The sequence below is a fragment of the Neopelma chrysocephalum genome, unplaced genomic scaffold, assembly GCF_003984885.1.
Source record: "Neopelma chrysocephalum unplaced genomic scaffold, ASM398488v2 Primary Assembly neopelma1_43, whole genome shotgun sequence".
Classification (NCBI taxonomy): domain Eukaryota; kingdom Metazoa; phylum Chordata; class Aves; order Passeriformes; family Pipridae; genus Neopelma; species Neopelma chrysocephalum.
In genome coordinates, this window is record NW_020897702.1 from 10,411,460 (window position 1) to 10,433,349 (window position 21,890).

At 40.6% G+C, this 21,890-nt stretch overlaps 1 protein-coding gene across 10 annotated transcripts in view; it reads right to left on the reverse strand.

The window, feature by feature from the left end:
• GRIA4 (glutamate ionotropic receptor AMPA type subunit 4) overlaps positions 1 to 17,682 on the reverse strand; it is a 223,838-nt gene extending 206,156 nt beyond the window's left edge. For 9 of the 10 annotated variants that reach the window (XR_003533269.1, XM_027677320.1, XM_027677325.1 and 6 more), the window contains exons 1-2: positions 17,367 to 17,595; positions 16,099 to 16,257 (exon numbers count right to left, since the gene is read on the reverse strand). Coding sequence is in view for 9 of the 10 variants with exons in the window: in XM_027677320.1 (XP_027533121.1) it covers positions 16,099 to 16,257; positions 17,367 to 17,454 (247 nt within the window). In the remaining variant the exon portion in view is untranslated. Of the gene's footprint in view, positions 1 to 16,098; positions 16,258 to 17,366 lie in introns of all 10 variants that reach the window. The other variant, XM_027677327.1, reaches the window with a different exon arrangement.
• Between the last annotated feature and the right edge of the window lie 4,208 nt (positions 17,683 to 21,890).

Below are 21,890 nucleotides of genomic sequence, written 5' to 3' on the forward strand. Positions count from 1 at the left end.
AAAGATTGTGAGAAGTTCATTATCTACATATGGTTTTATGTCATTAAATCAATGACATATCATCTATCATACTACCCAAATTGATAGGAAGTTCTCAGAATATTTATAGTTTAACAAGTCAGTTAAACTTGTGTATTCAAGAACAAATGGAAAGGATATGGTCAAGAAGTGTTTTATTCAATACATCCAAAAGTTAAAATGGGTGCTGTTAAATAACTAGAGAAACATTTGTCACAGAACATACAAAATATTACAGCTGCTCCTGTGGCTTTTGCATTCAGCAGCTCACAGCGTTTCAGAATTCTGAACATCTTTGATGGATGTACATTTGTCCTATTTCCAGCCCCTCTTCCTGGAGTGACTTTGAGAATTCAAGCAAAATAGCTGCAGCAAGACAAAATGGAGGAAAGAAAAATTCCACACATTCTACTCCAGCATCTATTATCTATGCACCATTTTCCACTTATCTTTCTTGCACTGCAAAGCCATCTCAGGCTATTTGTCTCCTATTAATGAATTATGAATATAACTGAAAATTAAAATTTGGTATTTACATTCCTGGCTATGCAGTGGCACAGAGCTGTCTCTCTGTGTTAAAAGCAAGGTACGCAGCTCTCCAGGTCTCTGGCAGCATTTCAAGAAGTCTTGCTAGAAACACTTAGCAGACACGCTCCTATGACACAGCCACAATGTATTAACCCTAAAGAGCAAGAAAAAAGCTCCACATAATTTCAAGGCATACAAACAAGCTCCGGTTATTTTGCTTATTAAAAGGTCTGAAACTTTCTCTCTGAAATCACCTATTTTTGGAGTCACTTATATTCATCTTCGTGGTCGCAATTGAGCTTTTAATGACAGTACTCTGCAGTAAGTCTGAGGCTGATAATCAGCGTTTATAGGCTCTTACCTCTGTGGAAGAAATGTTGATGCCCACTCCAGTCCTGCTGCCCTACACTCTCTCCTGTGAGGATGCGGGTGGGCAGGCATCAGGCAGCTCCTTGTCCAGACCCGGGCCCCTGGCAGCCAGCCACTGAGGTGGGCACTGCTCAGCACAGCTGGAGCTCAATCCAGGTTTGTTCCATTACTCCCAAATAGCTGCAGTCCCCCCATGGCTTTTGTACAATTCTACCAGCTTAACCTCAGCCCCATCCCATAATGAGCCCTGCCTGTTACCCATGTGTGTACACATCACTTCCTGAGGCTAAGCTGGGATGGGACAGTGGCCACAGACACCAGCATCCTGCAGTGAGGGGTGCCACCAGCCCTGCCTGGGAGCACTGGGACATCTCTGGGTGGCAGTGAGGCAGCAGCTCCTCCGCAGGTGAAATAGCATTAATCCAACACAACACCCGCCCTTGGTGTGTCTCACTGAAATGGAAAGTATCAGCTTTGCCCACATTCACCCACTCTGGAGTTTTAAATTTTTTTAAGATCTGCAAGTTTTAGACAGGCAATTCTTGTTTATTGGTTTTGAACGTGAAAAAAACTAAACAAAAAAGCACAAACAAAAAACCAAACGAAACCAAACAAAACAAAACCACCACCAACAAAGCAAAACCATCATCCCAAGCATATCTGAAAGATTACACTTGAATGCTTGTATCTCTTGCTCACACCTGATCACATCACTAACCCTCTTCTCAGAAACACATGAATGTTAGAGGGACATTTTCTGCCCCCACTGCAGAAGGACTTTCCTTCAGGTTACAGTTGGTCTCTTTGACTACAGAATATGGAAAGCACAGATGGCAGGTATGATGAAAAAAAAAAATACATATATATATATACATATATATATATATATAAAAATCATCCCTGATAGATGGCAGGCCCCTTTCATAAACCTTGGATGTGATGGTCTAGGAGGGAAGGGAGAAGGTAGGGCAACACCATATCAGGCAGTTCACTGAGACTTGACTCCACTCATCTCCACATGCTTGTTTTCGTTTTTCCAGGGTGCCCTCTTTACTGCCTAGATCCAAGAGATCTGCTGCAACCTCTCGAGATCCAGAGTGCGCTCTGGGCAGCACCACTGACAATGACAGAGTAGCAAGAGGGGCAGAAAAAGCTGCTGAAAATCACCATCATCCCGTGATGGGGAGTGGGACAGAGATGACTCGCTAAATGCTTCTACAGTGCATGTGCACTGAATATCAGAAAACAGTAATTAAGTTGAAATAGATAAGTACAGCACCTAAAATACCATTAAATTACTAATACTGGTTGCTGCTCCAGGCCAAATTTCACTTTGGTTTTACATCTCTGCAAATTCTGAAAATTGCCTTAAGTCTCTGAAATGTCTCTGGCTTCCCCACCCTGAGAGGGACAGCAGAGCACTGAGCCAAAGCTTTGCCCTGGGAATTTCTAGCTGCTCTTTTTTTTTTTCTCACACTGAGTGTTCTAAATAAGCAATCAGATGAATATTATCACAGAGTTATTATTTCTGTCATAAATTTTAAAAACTACCTATATGAGTAACTGTAAGGCAAAGTTCTTCAGGGACTGTCATAAATCCAAAAGCTGTCTGAGTGCTAGATTTAGTATTTTGATCATTGGTTTAGCTGAAAGTAGTATAAAACTATATGTACAGAAAGACAGCTCTCTGTTAGCTATAACATTTACAGACATTTCTGGGCAACAGTTTCAACCAGAAATTAACAACTTGGTCTAAGTAAATTAACTCCCATCCATGCTTCCAACAGAGTATTGGAATTTGCCCTGCCAGGATGTGCAATGCATTAAGTACCTTAAAGTGACTTCCTGAAAAGCATCTTCTAAAGGTTTACAGTTCTCCACATAAAGCCAAAATAGAGCATTTTAAACGTATTTAAGTGTTTTATAAAGCTTTCTCTAAATATAGAAGAAATCAAATAAGATGTCTTTGCATGTGTCTGCCTCTGAAACTAAACCTAAGACACCATCCAAAAATGCTGTAGTGTAGCCTCACTGACCTGTCCCTATCATCCCAAATCTCCTTTCTTGGGGACAAATACTGTCAGCCAAGTGCATAAGTTCATACTTTGAAAACATAAGTAAAAATCCTAAAAAAACAAACAGTCTGAGCTCCAAAAATTAATCTGGGTAGGGGCTTTCCTGGATGAAACACAGATGCAGGGGAAAAAAGAAGGATAGGGTTGCCAGCCATCTTCTGCTCTCTTCATGTCCTTGGCAAAGCCAAATGGAGATGGAAATACCAGGATAGACACAGTAGTGTAAGAAACAAATAACCCAGCAAACCTCTACTGTAATCCTTTAGGACCCCTGTCATATGTTATAATTTCCAGGGGATTAGATCCAAACAGACGTCAGGGACCAAAACATCTTCTGTTTGGCCAGGATGATCACAGAAGAGAGTGAGAAGTACTACAGTATAACATCTGACGTGCCTTCTCATACAATGACGAGTGGTTGGCTGTGGGTAAAGATATTTCAATAAAGATTATAAAAATGAAGATATTTGCAATTCTGGGAATGGCCACATCCAGGCTGCCCTCCGTGGAGGTCTACTGTGGGTTATAACTTGCTGTACAGAGAGTCAGAATTGTGGTACATCCCGGATTTTAGGAAGTCTGAACCATTATTTTCTCTCTTGAAGTCAAGCATCAAGATAGACACATTAATGGAAGTGACAAACACAGTTCTTTCAGTAGCCCATGCTACAGATGCAGGGAGATAGTTAGCTGCGTTCCTGTCTTCTGACAGGTTTTGAAAGCTTCCATCTCTATCTACTGAGAGAGGTGAGAAAAAGGGACAAGTTCCCAATAAAAGCTAGAGTTGTTCTGTATTCTCAACATGGAAAGTTACAGTCTGCATCACACACACACACACAAAAAAAATCTAGGATTTTTAATCACTTTGCTATTTTTGTCTTGGTGAAAAAAATGCAGCACCAGCTTAATATGGTTACACATATCCTTAAGGAACTTACCATCATCACAGCACTAACAATAGGCACGTGAATGTGAAAACTTGACATTGAACTTTATAATTTTAATTAAATGCAAAACACTTTTTGGAGGGGCAGGAAAAGGCCTCATAGGATTTTATTTCAGTAGATAAAAACCGCTAACCTATTTCGCCAATAATCCAACAGTTTGCAGACAACACTTACACAGACAGGACCAGACAGGAAGACAGTGCATTATCTGAATGTACATCTTAAGAAACCAACAGGCTTAAAGCTGTACTTCTGTGTTGCATTTTTGGTTGCACACACCTAACTCTCACTAGTACTTCTAGGATTTACACGATGTGCAGTCAAGAACGGAAAATGTCTTATGTAAGCGTGCTCCCTCTGAACTGGAGAGATTACCCTTTAACGTCCTCCTGTCTTTTATAGGCACACAGAGGAAAAAAACCTTCTCCATGGTGCTGATTCCCCTCATTCACATAATCTTTCACGACTTCATTTGTGCAGTCAATTGCTCACAGACATGAATAGGAAGGTGGCAGTACAGCCCTGCCTTACCATATAAAATACAAGGGAGCCAGAAGGTGAGGCCCTGGAGAGCAGTTTCTCAAGGTGATGCTGCTGGCAGGGGATATCCACACCTTTTCAAAGGGGTAACATTATGCTGGATTTCATTTTAATCTCACAGACACTAAATAAGTGCAAGGAACTGCAATAATTATTATTATCCTATTATTGTAATTGCTCAAAGGATTTTCTGCTAGTCTCCCATTTAGCATAGTATGTGAAAGGCTGACAAAGAAAATGTGATTAAGGTGTGAAGCTCTGGTGCCTACCAGCTGTTCTGAAGTGCAAAAGATTCCCATCATAAACAGTAACTGAAAGAACGATGGGCTTTCTGGGGCTTTCATCAGGAAACAAAATACAGGAGTCCTTCAACATCTGTCAGAGACCCAGAGAAGAACAGAGGGAAGCAATCCAATTCACCTGTATAAACTGTTTTTTGTGGTACAGCATCACCACTTCCTCTTTCCACTCACTCCCTCAAAATATTAAAGTATTGACCATGATGGAATCTAAGGCAGACTGGGTCGAATAAGACAAGAGATGGAAACAAGCACAGTTTTTCTGAGGTCGTATAAGGAATTAATTTCTTTTCTGTTTATAAGCAAGAAACAAATGTTTTATGCTCTTTCCCTTTCCTTCCTTTCCCTACAGTAGTTAAGCTGATGGTTATTTGTAATCAATATATTACAGGAGCTAATAAGATGCTGTGGCTTCTGGATGCCAAACCCAGAAGCCACAACAGCCTGTCTCTAGCTGTGGGGTAGCTATGGGACATGTGACTTAGCTTCTGGGAGGCTGGAATGTTCTTCAGTGGTGCAGAGTTTGGGAAGCATCCTGTCCACTGCTTCCACTGATGGCGCTTCTTGAACCCTGTTCCCATTTTGTCATGAAAAGCTATTTGTCACAATAAAAAGCAGGGAGAGGAGAATGGCTGATGGAATAGAACAGAATTTTCTCTGTGTCTCTTTGAACAGTATTTTTTAGTCTTAAGCTCTTCCATATCTATTAACTCTTCCTGTGCTCCACTGGACATGTGGACTAGGTGTTACTTCCCCATCTATACTAAGTTGTCAGTTTGACACAACTACATGTTCACCTTAAAGTTTTTCAGAGTCACATCAGCTCACCCCAGCTGTAATCCTTGGTTCACAAGTACCAGCCACACCTTCCTACTCTGTTTTCAGAAGCAGAAAATTCCCCATGCAACAAGCAGTGCTGCACATCAGTCCTTTCTCCGCTCTCTGAAACCTCTTACCCGAACACTGAATAATGGTGTTTCTTAAATACACAACTCCTGCTGTGTCTTGAACCCCTTCTCCCTCTCAATTGAGGGTCAGTGGAGGACAAAGAACAACTGCAGGTGCAAGGTCCCAAACTCATTCAAGTCCTTATTCCATGTAATCTGTCAGCTCTGGGTCTGCAAAGGTCCCAGAAGAACCAGGGCAGACCTACCTCCTACCTGGGCTCAAAATCATCTCACACAATGCCTGGCTGAACTTTGCCAATTATATGCCACACATATGCATTTGCATTAACTGTGCTCGTTCTTCTTCTGAGTTATCTGAAAATATCTCATCATTTTCCAGTTGATTTTAATAATAACTGAATAATAAATCATTTAAGTAAACCATTTAATGGATGGAGTGATAGCAAACAAGATGCTGTAAGTACAGCTATTAGTATACCAATAATTAATTGCTGAGGTCTTCTGTTACTATTTCTCCCTGGTTTAGTGACTTTTGGTATAAGGAAAGAAAGGGTTTGTCCTTTTTTCCTCTTTCCATATGCATTTGCTATTCAGAATAGCACAACAGATCATCAAAGACAGCTATGGGAGCAATTCTGCTATTCATTTATCCAGTCTTTTGCTTTCTGCAAATATTCTTGTGCATTAAATCTTATTCATCATCATGTTTGTGTTCAGGCTGCCATCTCCTCCAACACACAAAGCAGATGAAACCAGGGATTTTCAAAGCTAAATTCATAACTCTTGGTAGCTTAAGCTAACAGCCCAAACCCTCCAGGTGAAAGCAGTAATAGATTCACATCCTCTGTGGCTCACAGAAAGTGAAATATATGCAACATATATGACCACTAAGTTGTATTTGTTGGTAGAGTCTGTGAATACACATAATGGGGATTAGCATACATTTGTTAGAAAAAATGTACTTAATGGTCTTTGAACATATCTACCAAGCTTATATTACTGTTGCTTCAAGCCACAATCCCTTCTATGAGGCTAGATGTTCTTCCTCAGGAGGGGGACCCCCCACACCCCTCCATTTTGTCTCCACCTGAAGTATTTTTCTAGGGAACTTGAAAAAGGCCCCAGTAAGTCCTTACATGTCTTGCCATGGCATAAGCCATGCTACTAAGGGTGTCCCACACCATCCTTCTGTGCAGGCAAGACACAATACCAACCAGCCAGAACAAACCAGGGGCTCTGGGAGCTGCACAACTGTATGCAAATCATGTTGATTATGGTATCTCTCTAAATTAAAGACCAACAACAAACCCAGTAGGCATTTTTTTTCTGCTTGCTACTCTGTGTGACTCCTACATTCAGCATAGATAAAGACAGTGAGTGACATATCCAAATGATGTGTTGATGACATGACGATTTACCTGTAATTTTTTTCAGTCTTCAATTCAACACTGGATTTATTTGGAAAGAGAAATTATGGCTTGGATAAAGGAATTAATTGAGGCTGGCTGACTAGCATCTTGATGGTCAGACTGGGTGATCAAAACGGTCCCATCTAGCCTTAGAACACAATAATCTGTGAACATTATTACATGCTATCCATTCTCCCATTTATTTTTTGACCTTTTTCTTCTTTGAAGCAAGGTGCTAATAGCCATCAGACAACATTTCATCCCCCGACTGCTTTCGTATCTTTCCTGTATCATCTGTAAGAAATTGGATCACTTCCATATGCCATTACTCCTGACCTTCCAGTCACACACTTTCAGGGGGCATATATAATCCCGCAACAGATGCAGATGTAGGTCCTGCCAATACACCTCTCGTGTTCTTTTCCTTGGACATTTGCTTGTGCCTCCAGACAGCAACTCCAATTCTTATCTATATAATAACACATCACAAAGATACTGATTTTTAAAAAAAGAACCTGAGAAAGAAAAAACTCTGACCAGCTTTCAACAGGAGGGCACACAAACAGCTAGATACAAGACAGCATCAACAAGGTATGCAAACAGCCCCAAAAGCCAGCTTCTTACCTGGTTTGTGCTTTCTATTTGGAAAAGTGAGAAAAACTCCTGAGTCAGCCAAGAGCACATGACTATTGATTTTTACAGGAAATTATCTTCCCAGTTGCAGTGTTTCTGAAACGTCCACTCTTAAACACTCTTCTCAGTTTAAACAAACGGAAACGACCAAGGCTGGAGGCCTTTATCAGCAAGCCTCTCCAGGACACGGAAAATCTGGAGAAAAATCACTAATATAAGATCCTACACTACTCTGCTGAGACCACGGTCCTGCAAAATCTTGTTCCATTTCCCCCCCACATCAGCTTAGGTGAGGAAACACAGGGCTCAGTGTACTGATAGGCATATGCTTTTAAAAATTAAAAATTGCAGCTTTTTCTCCTGAATTTTACATGAATGTGTCTGTGCTTGATAAAGTCTTTCTCACTTATACTTAATGTTTTCCAGACCTTAACACAGCACCATCCAGACCCATATTTCACATTAACTAGTAGCGTGAAATACTTCTACTGTACATCAGGAATATTGAAGCAGAACAGGAAGCTTTTGGGGACAAATAATATGCTACATTTTGTATGTTCTTTGGTCTACAAGAATTTACTCCCTTTCTCCTGTCTCTGCCTTGAATATGTATTACACGAATCACTTTACCCACTGGGGAAACAGATCTGACCCTGACATTGAAAAATGAAGCCATGTGATATCAGTGAAATCTCTAACAAAAAGAAATCACAGAATCCTAGAATGGTTTGGGTTGGAAGGGGACCTTGAAGGTCATCTAGTTCCAACAACAAAGCATAATGTATAGCTGTGAAAGAGACGAATGAAACCAGAATATTTTGTATATTAATTCCTAATTATTTTGTATAATACTTTCTAATACTAACATGTGCATCACCTTTTGCAGCACAGTGTGAAAAAGTAAATTCCATATCGTGTAGAGCTGCAGCAAGCAAAGCACAAAAGCCTCAATTCTTTTCAGCAATTAACTTTCCCTACCTGTGAACTTTCCTAAACCACCTATTTGATGGATATTCACTAGGCATACCTGAACTGTATGCAAAGAAAATGTGCAAACAAAAATGAAGTTCAAATTTTATGTGTTTAAGAGTGTACTATGGAAATACACCATAAAAGCAACTGGAAGAGCATGCACACAGAAGTGGCACAGAATCTACCTCACTTTGGGTCTCAATGTGAGAAACAGAGAAACTTATGAGTAGTCAAATATTTATATATTTCAGTATGTCTTCAAAATGTGTTTAAAGCCTTTCCCCACTAATAAATAAGCTAGTGAAAAGTGTAAGTACTTTTTGTCTCTTTTGTGCTGTATTTATATTTACAATAAAAAACACCTGCAGTCATGCTCATGTTGCCTATGAATATAGTGAAAGGTACGGCACAAACCTGCATTTTTCAGGAGCAATTGTTACATACAAATACAACACTGAAATAGCCTGTGGAACATGAGAAGACAGTAGCCCAAATGGCATTCTTTGAAAACAGGCAATTATGTACCAGGGGTCCAATTTCCAAAGATTTTGTTTTTTAAAAATAATAGGAGTTAAGCAATTTCATACTTTTAAAAATTTGACTTACGAGATGAAAGAATGAGAACATATTCACCCTGCAAAAATGCTAATTCCTTCTACTCCCTCTTTATAACAGGTTCCAATCTGCAATCACTGCTCAGTTAGAGCCCATATTTAAATCACACGCAGCTCTGTCTGGGGAAATAACTGCAGGACAAAGGCCAGTATTGGTACTGGAATTCGTTAATATTAGCATAGCTGGCCAAAACCCAGCCAGTACAGTACTACAGCATGGTAGTAAGTGTCCTGGTATTCCCCCTTGAGTCCAACATAAAGCTTATCTATAACCAGTTTTGGAGTTTTGGAGGAACTGGTGAAGAGGAAGGGTAAGTGGAGTCTTTCCAATGCATTGCCAAGACAATGGTGATGGGTATGCGCCACTCTGGTTCCATCTTCTTACCAGAAGGAATCAAAAACCTAATAGCTTTAATTATTTGAACAAGTCAGGCAGACACTTCATCAGGATTATAGGAAAAAGAATCAGAAGATTAGAAGATCAGGGAAGAAACAGAGTGCTCACCAGGAAGTAGCACTGCTGAGAGAAGACAGTTGACTTATATGTTATCGCCCAGAGGACAGATTTTCCAAAGTGTTCAGCAGTAAGCAGGTCCCACAGGAAAGGCAGGTGCTGCTGAGGACTCTGGAAAATGCTACAATGTCTCTGAGTGCCAAAATGTAGGAGAGCCTTTCTATTCAAACTTAGGTTCCTGATAGCAGACCACTAATATAGAATTTTTGAGAGTACTCAACCCGTAACGGCATTGAAAAACTAGGGAATACACATCAACACTGTTAAAAGCCAGTAAGATTTTTAAAATAATGATAATAATAAATAAAGAGATATAGAAACCCAAACTAGACAGAGGAAGATAATAAAAATTCTTAGAAAATTATTAAAAAGTAAAGCAACACCAAAATTTCCAAATAAGATACTTTTGAGTAAATTTGTTTTCCAAAATTCAGAACAATTCTTGACTTGCACAGGAATAAATGATCTAATTTGACTTTTTGTCCCATCACATAATTTTGGTATGCCTACTTCAGTTGCAGAAGCAGACTTCGTGCTGTATTAGTCCAAAATCTTTGCCTCAAGCTAACTACCCAGAGGAACGTAAATCCAGAGTGGAGGTCAGTTTTTCCTATAAATTACACTGGTGCAATCATATGGACTTCTTAACTTTTGCACTATCGCAAATTTCATACCCTTTAAATCAGTCATATACTAAGGAATAAGAACTTTAGGAAATTATTCTTTTGTCCAACACGTTTAAATCCAAAGAACTTCACTGCTCACAATCTCAATTTGAACAATTCACAGTAGGATCTAAAAACACTAAAAAAAAATCAAAGCAGATGTCTTCTCTCATGAACAAGCAAGTCTCAAAACAATCAAGACCTAAAAATGACATGCATGAGTTATTTTGACTAGCATACAAACTTAGATTACAATTATAAAGCTGAGGTTAATCAATTTAATTTATTTGTTAAAGTGCTTTGTCCTACACAAGGAGTACTGCATTGCATCGGAGGAATGAAGGAACACAATCTTCGTTATTAGTCCTCTGAAACGAAGACTAAATTATTTCTATAGGCTACAATAAATCTTTTGAGTACACAACTAGAGCGTCCAGTAACATGCTAGGACAAAAGTCTTGTTTCATGGCAGGAAAATAGATGTTCGGAATATTCAGAGTAGAAATCTGACTATATTTCAGCAAAGGCCCATCATTTCTTTTCCCAACAATAACCTTGAAAATTAGATCCAGACTCTGATGGATTGGAGCTATTGATCGTTGATCTATTCTCTGTTGTATGGCTATTTACAAGTATCACTTTTAGAGCAATGAAACTCTTTGAATATGGATCTTCTTACATCTTAAGAATATACAGAATCCTTATGGCAGATGACACCAAAGTATACATACATTCTTTGATTCCATCAGCAAATGCTAATAATAAAAATTTTAAGAGAAATTGTTTTCAATTATTGCTTGAGATAAACTCCACGTATTTAAGCAAAACACTCACTTCAAACGGATTTTTGTAATCGATCCTATTTTAGAAGGGCACAATTTAATCCACTTCCATTTTTCTAGCCTTTTCCAGCCTATTTGCTTTTGCAGTTCAAACCTGACTGTATGGTGTGCCTTTATGGTAACCCTCAATATGCTCCAAACTGCATCCCTGGGAATACCGCTCAGCTCTTGATAGCAAAATACCATTCAGCTGTACGAATCCTCACTTTCTAAATAAAGAACACCATGGTTTTAAATGACACTGATTATTCAACTAGGGTTACGCTTCTATTGCTAAATTGAGTTGTAATTATAAAGCAGAATTAATAACCAAATTTAATGAAAATCCCATTATGATGCAGCTTAGTAAATCAAAGCTGAAACTGCTGTAAGTAAAATGACAGATAGTCACAATATAAGGGCAATATTACATTTGAGTCTATTTCCTCAGCTTTCTGGAGGTCTCAGCAGAAAGTTAACTACAAGATGACATTGCCTCTCCCCTCACTAGCAAGCACAAGCCCAGAGACAGACCCACAGAGAGGTGAGGCTGACGAGGGAGGCTCCTGTCTGTCCTCAGGGCTGCCTCTAACCTCAGTGGATCTCCCCCAGACACTGCATTCCCACCGGTGAGGCAGAATTAGGCCCTCTGATTTCAGGTCATCAACCCCACAAAAATCCAGAGGGCACAAGAGTTAAATAAACTCATTCTTGGAAAAAGAGGAAAGTTATTCCAAGATACAAAATTTTTAATTCTAGTGGGCTTTTCTTCTGACCCTTGTAGCACGTAATAAACAAAGTTATATTTTGGGGGATTTGTATCTACTGAGATAAAAAGCTACTAAGAATGGAACTGTGCAAAAGAGGAAAGGAGTGTCTGATTTACCCTAAATTACACTTATTAGGTATATATTCAACTCAGAACACACATGAATTCAAACAGACTCAAAGAGAAAGGCTTTACTTTTAGTATGAAATGCTAATAAAAGACTTGAATCAATCTCTTTTTTCCCTATTTAAACCAATTCTGTACAAAAACTGCAAACTGGTTATATATTAAGGATTTTTGAAACTTCAACAGAAAAATTCTCAACTACAAGACAGGAGCTAGAAGGCAATTGGTTCTTTGTAAAATTATAGCATTACCTCTCATAAGTATTCAAGCAAATTAACTGTGTTGCTGAGATATACTAACGTACTATATAGAAGGTATATGGAGGGGAGAAAATTATTTTGCATTCAGCTAAAGAATAAATATATATAAACCTCTCCAAAATCAATGCATTGCTCCAACATGTGAAATCAAGCCGAAGGTAGGCAGATTTCTAATCACAAGCAGAATTTCCTGCTTATAAAGTGCAAACTAATGTATGCCAATAGACAAATGTTTCAATTCTGGTGTATTGTGTTCTGATGGGTAAGAATCTTGTACTATTCGTGTTTTGCAATAATTTTAGCTTTGTCAGTAAGAGGGATTCTCTGAATAATGTATGTAGTGCAAAAGAAACGAACAGAGTTTAAATAAAACACACAAATGCAAAGGGGAAAGAAAGACGACTATCTCCAAACCGATATAGATCAGATGAATTTTCCTAACTTACAACAGATTTTATCTGCTAAAGCAAGCCATTTCATATGCATTCATGATTTCGAATAAAAACACTAATGTTCTGGGCCTGTTTGAAGAAAAGAAAAATGTGTAAAATAACCATTAGAAATTAGCTTTTACAGTGAATATACAAAATTATTCCAGTTCCAAAAGTACTCCTGAGTGAGCCTTTGGGTATATATCTTTTATCTAGTGAATAGAAAAGAAAAATTAAAGTTTTTCAAATGTTGCAGTGAGTTACCTGCTGCTAATATGCCATTCATAATCCTTTGGAATAATCTGTCTACTGTCCCTAACACAGGCAAGGGGCCAGGCCCTCAATCTTTACAAGTAATCGCTGAAGAAAATGGAAACAGAAGTAGAGGTAACTGGTCATGTCTCAGAGCTTTATGCCTGAACTCACATGAATATTCATCTCAGACCAGAAGCTCTAAGGCTTTTGTACTGTATATTTGGGGACATGTGCTCTGAGTAATTTCTACACAAACAGCAAGATCCAAAGCCACCGTTTCACAGCGGTTCAGCAAAGAGTTATCATTTCACATTGCCATGAAATCACTTAATTCAGAGCTGATGGTGGGGCTTCTTTAATTAGGTTAGAAAATCTCACACATCTGCGCTTTAGAAGCCTCTGTCAAGCCAGCAAATTCAATCACATTGAAGCCAGTGTCCTCCAGCTATCAGACAATTGATTTTTGCAGTATTCTGCCCATATTTAGTTTAAGGAACATGAGATATGTTCGTTCAGTTGTCAGTCAGTTTGCCTACATTTCATTAGGGGATTTGTTTAAAAAGTATTCTTCAGTATTTAAAATGTTTTTAAAAAGAAGTAGTCAGATTATTGGCACAAGGCTGCTAAACATGAAATAAATACAAACTTGGACTAATGTAAAAATACAAGTGGGTTTAAGTGGCAAGTAAAAACATAAATAAGGCCTGTAGGATTACGTCTATTTAATACAGACATTTACATAATTATATGAGCGTACACAAACATATAAATTTACTTTTCCCTTTCTTCCCCGCCTCCCCCATACTGTAAGAACTTGTCATTTCTAAAGTCATTAAACTCTTTGGAACTCAAACTGGGTTCAGTTAAAAAAAAAAAGGATCAGGTTATGAATCACTATTGCTATAAATGACAGCAAACATAACAGAACAGGTTTTCCTCAGTTCAAACAATGTAAGGTAAACATAACCTAAGGTGGTTGGAATGAGAGAATAAATCAGGTGCAAATAGTCTAATTAAGCAAAGTTTTGGGCAAATCCTTTTTGAATATATGGTCTTACACAGAGAAGTGGTCCAATTTTAGACAATTTTAAATTTATGCAAATTAGAATTAATTCATTAACATTCAAATAGACATACTGAGCAATATCCTTAATCCAAAAAGTAACAATAGCCTTGGAAATTATTTGTCAGAACTAGATTTGTAGGCAGAATCTAAAATAATTGACTTCACTTAAAATTACTGATTTTGGTATACAAAAATTTTAGTCCCCTCCTCTTCCGCTATGAAAGTTTAAAAAAGTTAGTGTCATTTATTTTCATGGAATATATTATCAGTGCCTACAAAAGTTGACACCTATTGTAATATATTCTCAATGAACTGCACCTGCATATATCTGATTCCTTCCAGTTTCAAAACACCTTTTGAAATGTTTTCACCTTATAAAATTTGATACTGATTTTCACACTAAACACAACTAATACATTGCTTAATATAGAATTCACACTTTACGGGACATCAGTCTTTCCTGAAAAAAACGAATGGAGCCATTTTTGCAGCTCATAAGCTTTTCCTCTTAAATAAGGTGGCAAGGTCATCTGAAACTTGGGAGTACTGAAAACTCGGATAACTAAATTTAGCAGTCATGAAATAAATTATACATGAGAACTGCACAGTACATTGTATGTTTACATATTAAGAAGTGCCACAGAGATGGCAGTGAGAAAGTGAAGACGAACACAGCACATATTTTAAAGGCATGATGAACACTAAGACATTCTCCAGTACGTTTCTATTTTAAATTTGCTCGGCAATGTTGCTTAGGGCATCTATTTCCAGAGGCAATTCACTCTTGAATGAAGAGGAGGGATTCGAAAACTTAACAGCCACAGAGAAAAACCTATAGAGTCCTGACATATGAACATCAAAGTAGTAATGCTACTACAGCCTTCAGCTTTGCCACACTTTATACCACTGTCTTAAATAATAGCATGAATTCCTTTTAAGAACCCAGACATACATGACGATACATAGAAATAATGCTTTGCCACTCTCAGAGATTAAACAGTATCCAGCATGTGTTTTAACCACTGATAAAGACCCTGAGGTGATTGAAATGTATGAAGTTCAGCTAAATATACTTTGCTTTTTTAAAAAAAAATAAATTAATTAAATGTTACCTCATTTGGTAAGGGCATTTCTTGTTCTCTTTTCCTCTCATTGTGTATGTGCATCTGTGTGTATGCGGATGTGTGTGTGTGTATTTATAAAATATATAGTAGGAAGAGAATTTGTTCCAGTTGAGGTGGTCTGTGAAATCAAGTAGATCAGATACTAACTTGATTTGGCACCAATGTATGGATGCATAGAGACATATCCACAGGATGTATGCATTACGAAATGGTAAGAGACATTTACAACCTAGAATATAAGAGCAGGGCTGCCTCAAGTGACATCACCAGATCAACTGCAGCGTCAAGCAACTCAGATATATTATCCTGCACACCACCGCTTCCCTGTCTCCTTTCCAGCCATTAGAAAACCATTTGTGAGTACAAATATTATCATATATTTTCAAATACATGCAAGGCACACCATGCACAAAAGCGAACAACAGTAACTGAGGAGTTTATGGACTGATTGTGACATTCATAATTTTTCTTTACAACAACAAAATTCATCTCCATAGAAACCCGGAAGCAAGAAACTACAGTAATAACACTAAAGTAAATGTCACATCAGATTAGTCAGCAGAAGGTAGGAGAGGGGATTTTGCTCCAGTTAGGAACTAACAAGGACTGCTGCCCCTTTTGCTCTCCTGCAAAGGGTATCTGTACTGAAGACAGACTTACTGATGTATTTAAAATGCAAGATAACAATGTGGTTTCCTGTTCTTTCCACTGGAATTTACCCATAAGGTGGTTGGATCAGTGGCATGTTTACTTACAGGCATTTGTCACAGCGAAGCTGTTAGCTGTTTCAATGTTGTCTACATGAGGAACCAAATTAAAAGGTGCTTCAGATGCATTGGGGCTGGTGTTATGAAGAAAGATTGCTAATCGAAAAGCAGTATATTCCTGATCTGTGTTCCTGATGAAGAGACCACCTACAAAAAACACACAAAAAAGCAAAAAGCAAAAGAAGCAGGATAAATCATTTGCAAGCTACTTCTCTCCCAAAACCGCACAGTAAGGCAAGTCCTAAGACTTCAATGGATAAGGAACTAATCGTATTCGTAATCACAACCATTGCCTTTATATCACTGTCGTCAATCGATTTTAACCTCCCTGATGCATTCATGCTTCTTTTCTGACTTCTCGATTTCCAGCCTTTCATACATAAATACCTAGATTTGTCATGATTACAGTGACCTTTTAAAGTGCTTAGCTTCCATCTCCCTGATACCGAATACACTGCTAAATCAGCTGCTCAACAACCTCTCACATTAAGTGGCTGGCTGATTAAGGGGAACGATGCTTTCTGGATTAAAAACAACAAAATACCAACTCAGTGTAGGATAATCTGCATTGAAGAGGAATATAATGAACTTTGCTCCTCTGCAGCCATGTGCAGGCAGGAAGCAGCTCAGCCCTATTAGCAGCATCTTCACAAGTCCACGAGAAATGATGCAGTGATGGAGCTGAGCTGGAAAGAATTCAGTTAGCTGCGTCCCATCTGAAACACGTCCGAAAGGAGGGAAACCGGAGGCGATGGGAAAGGGGTGAGGATGGGGCACAGGACTACAGGGAGACACCTACAAAAGACACCTACAAAATCCTAAACTTTGCAACTACAGAAGGGAACGAAGGACAGCGTTGCCTTTTATCCCCCATCCGTGCCGGCTACCGCAACCTCCTGTGCACAGGACTCGCCATCCCTCCGGGAGTCAGGCAAAAGCGGGAGGGGGCTGAAGCATCCAAGCGGCATCAAGCCCCGAGCCCTTTCCTGCCCTGCTGATATCGCACACCCGGAGCTGGAATGAGTTCTCCAAAAGACAAGCATCCTCCCTCCCGCACGCGAACGCACACATGTATTTACACACACAGGCACTCGGAGGCACATATACACAAACACACGCGGATGGTTCGTGAAAGCACGGAAATCGGATGGTGCTGGAGGAGAAATCTGCAAACTGCCTTCAGAGCCTCCTTTCCAACTCACTTCGCAAAAGATTGAACCCCTGAACACACGCACGCAGCCCGATGCAGCGCTTACCTATTTGCACGCTGCTAGGAAAAGCTCCCATTGCTAGTCCCCAAAAGCCAGAAAACAACAAGACAAGCTGTCTGCAAATTATCCTCATCTTCTCTTCTGCCTCTCTGTCTCGCCTTCTCCCGCTCGCTCGCTGGATGCTGCTCAAAGAGCCATCGAGGGCGAGAAGGCTACACACAAAATCAGGAACAAAAACAAAAAATAAAAAAAATAAAAAAAATAAAAAAAAAAGGAAGGGGGAGAAGAAAGAGAGGTTCCCCCCTTTTTCTTTTCTCTTTTTTTTTTTTTTTTTGGTGTGGTTTTGCTTTAGTATTTGTTTGCTATCCTCTCCCGCTCGCGCTCTGCCTCTCTCCCGGCGGCCGCTGCCGCTTCAGCAAGCCATCCCGCCGCGGCGGATTTTTCCTGCAGTCTCCATCGCCGGGGAGCGGTTTCTGTCCGGCTGCGAACGTTGCACATGCAGAAGATGGTGGTGAGTTTGGCGGCGGGGGGGCAGGAGCGCCTGCTGGAGGCGCGGCGCGGCGCGGCCGGACATGCGCCGTGCGCCCCCCCCCGCTACCCGCACCGCCGCCGCGCGCGCCCCGCTCCGCCCTGCTCCGCGCGGCCCCCGCCGCCGACAGAGCCGCGGGGGGTGTTGTTTGGCCTTACTTTTGTGTGTGTGTGTGGGGGGGTGTTTTTTGGTTTTGGGGTTTTTTTTTGTTTTTTTCCGCCCCCCTTTTTTCCTGCCGCTCGCCCATCCGCGGGCGCGCGGCGGCGCGGAAGTTCGTGCGGCGGGCGCGGGGCCAGGCAAGGTCAGTGCCCCGGGCTCGGGCGCTGCAGCCCATCCCTGCGCGTCTGGGGCTGGTGCCATTAAGTATCAGTTATTATTAATGAAGGTGGCTGGGCGGATCTGCATGTGCTGAGCGGCTGCGGAGCGGCGGCACGCGGCTGGGCAGGCCTGACCCCCCCTTCCCCGGGGGTGCTCGGCTCCGCGCGGGAGCAGCGGGACCCCCTCCGCGCCGCCGGGCTTTGCGGCGCAGGATGGAGCGCAGGGACGGGAGCAGGGAAGCGCTCAGCGCTTGTGGGCACTCATGCCAAAGGGAAGGAGAGCAAATGAAAGGAAAACTTCACTGCTCCTATGCCGCCGCCTTTTCTCTCGCTCCCTCTCTCCTTTTTTTTTTTTTCTCCTTTTTTTTCCTTAATATTTTTAGCTGGGGAAAAAAATAATGGAACCTTTTTTGTGTCTAGACCCTTTTTCTTTTGGTGCCTTTAGATTTTTCTTTTCAAGCCTTAGAAATTTCCCAGAGGAGCTGTCAGAAGTCTGGGGCTGTTGCAGTTAATAATTAAAAGATATATATAATAAATGATAGGTAATGAAATCACCCAACAATAGCTGTATGTCAGAGAAGGGAGCTTCTAGTTTCATATGTGGCTTTGCAGAGAGATTTCTGTCAGTCACAGGGAACGATTGGAGTACCAATAGCATAATTTTAAAATGTTAATTGGTAATGTGAAAGAATACTGATTTTTAAGGTGAACCTTGTGGCTCTGCTTTGAAACACACATTTGCTCTAAGATCAGACCTTTGCCTCCTTTCACTGAGGTTTACTTTCTTAGTTTATTACTATACCGTGTATCCCTAAGCTCTCCTGCTTTTATGGTGAAAGACAACCCCTTTAATTGCTGCAGAGGGTGACTGATTTGTGAAGAATGATTGTGAGCTCCTTAGCATCTATCACATACTCAGAAAAGTAAGCAAAGAACATTGAAAGCAGAGACAGACAGACAGACAGTCTTATCAGTATGGACGTGTAACTGTGTGCATGACTCTATGTATGCATGTGTTTGGCAGAGTGTGGAGTTCCTGTAAATAAATTACATTCTGAGAGATTTCTTTGAAGATCAATGGCAAACAGACTTCATCTGCATTTTAGAATACTTATTCCTTTATGTTTCGGTAAATCATCTGCTTCCGTTTACTTTCCCTCCATGTATTCCAGTCCTTCCTCTGAATCTGCAAGCTTGTGCTTCACATTATTTACCCATAGCATTTTGTGACCTCTGCTTTTGCTCTTGCTTGATTTTTCTTTTTTTCTTGCTTGCTTTTCCTCCTTTGTCTCCCTAAATTCTCCCAAAAATTTGGTTCCCTTTTTTCTCCATCCGTCAGCATTTAACTTTCTGACTGTGTAAATCCAAGTAATAAGTAATGAAAACTGGATAACAATTCTGTGGTTGGCTGGTTCTTCACCACTAGGAGCAAGTGTACTTGGGAACAGGTAAAACATTTAGTTAATTTGATGGCACATACTCTTGTGAATTCATGCCAATTATATATTAAATATTAGAATTTTAGACATATGTCTATTATGGTGGGACAGCAAGTTGCTGCCTACAACCTGAGCTGAGAAATATGCTTTGGTCTTTTTCAAATAAAATGGTATCATGTTAATTTAAATTTCATTTGAGAGTCCACAAGGAACATACAGTGATCTTAACTGATCTGACCAAGAGTCTCACCCAACGGTTCCTACACTGAATCTGTAATTTCTGTTGGAGTTGGAATATATATTTTAGTGAAATATCCAATCTTGACTTAAAGACTTCAAGAGACAGGAAATCCATCACTTCCTTGGGTAAGTTGTTCTAGTTGATATCTACTCTCATTTGTTAAAACCTGCATTTGTCTAGCTTTGCTTTCTAATGTTGACTGTCGGAGATGAACCCAGTATTCCTGTAATGGTATCACTCAGTTTTATTCCTGGAAATTATCCTGTTCTCCACTTGACACTCGCTTGCTCAGACAGCTCAAGATCATTTTTACAGCTGTGGAAAGCAGAGGAAAGAAAGGGGATGAGGCCATACTATAGCAATTTTGTTTAAAAGACACAACCAAAAAAAAAAAAAGAATTGTAGCATCAAAGGGGAAAAATCCTATTTCAGTAAGTTTTGAGAAGTGAATGGCAGGTGATCAAGTAATTGATCACAACATTTATCTTACAGAAAAGCTGAAACAGAAAAGGTAACAGGGATGTAATCAAGATTAAGGCTGGAGGGGAAGAAAGGTAAGGTAAGATTTTAGAGTCACTGCTGCTCTGGTGGGTTAACTGGTTAGCATTGTCTGGCTGCCAAGTGCCCACCAAACTACTCTCATTCCCAAAAACACGTGGAGAAAAGTAAAGTCAAAAAGCTCATGGGTCATGATAAAGACAGGGAGATCACTCAACAGTTACTATCACAGGCAAAACAGACTCAAATTAGGGAAAATTAATTTATTGCCAATTAGGAATTGAGTAGGAGGGTGAGAAACAAGGACAAAACTATAAACCCCCACACATGTACCTCTTACCAGGCTCAACGTCACTCCTTATTTCACGCCTTCTCTCCCTCCTCCTCCTGAGCAGTGGAGAGGGATGACGAATAGGGGTTCTGGTCAATCCATAACGCTTTGCTCCTGCTTTCTCCTCATGCTTTTTCCCTTTCCAGTGTGGGTCACTCCCACTGGGGACAGTTCTTCAGGAAAAGACTCCTCCAGTGTAGGCTCTCCATGGGATGCAGTTCCTGGGAGAAAACCTTGTCCAGCATGGGCTCTCCATGGGCTGCAGCTTCCTTCAGGCATCTCTACCTTCTACAGCGTGGGGTCATCCAGCAGTTTTGATATCTGCTCCATCTGGATCTTTACCACGGGGTGAAGGGGAATCTCTGCTCCAGCACTCAAAACACCTCCTCCCCTTCCTTCTTCACTATCTTTGGTGTCCGCAGGGACACCTGTTTTTCTCACTCCTTTCTCTTGCAGCTACTGTGCGGTGGTTTTTGCCCCTTTTTTAAGTGTGTTGTCCCAGAGGTGCCATGAGCATCGCTGGTGGGCTCAGCTTTGGGCAGCAATAGGTCTTGTTTGGAGCTGGATGAAAGTGGCTCTATTTGACATGGCGGCAACTTTTGGTGTCCACCCCTGCAGCACATCCTCCCCCCTAACCTTTCCACATCGACCCAGTACAGCTGTACCCTGCCAAGCAAGAGGAGACCAGAAGGGAGAGCCTGTGTGTTTTCCTGGTGGCAGCTGGAAGGGGGCTGCATGAAGCCGCTTCTGAACTGAGATGCCAGGCTTCCCCTCAGGCAGACTATGAAGGTTGTGGTTGGTGATTAAGGAAAAGAGGGACAGAACTCTGAGTTCCACAACGAAATATCAGAGGAATTAAGAAAGTACTGAAATATGTTTTGTTGAATGTATCAATTGTATGGAAGTGATAGTCTAGAGGGGATCTATCTAGGGAGTGCTGGCTCTCATCAGTGGTGGATGTTTGCTTTGCCCTAGGGCACATAACAGCTCATGTTGGCCTTGGCTGGAGGCCACCACTAGAGAGAAGACTCACTCTTCAGCTGAAAGACTGACTATCTGCTGCAGCCCGTGGATGACTCCTGCTGCAGAAGTTGCATGACTATGATTTTTTTCCCCTTCTGGCAAGGTCTGGAAACTGTTGGCTATTTTCTTGATCAGATAGTCTTGTGCTTGAACAAAATGCATGTATGAGAAGACCCTGCAGGAACTGGAAG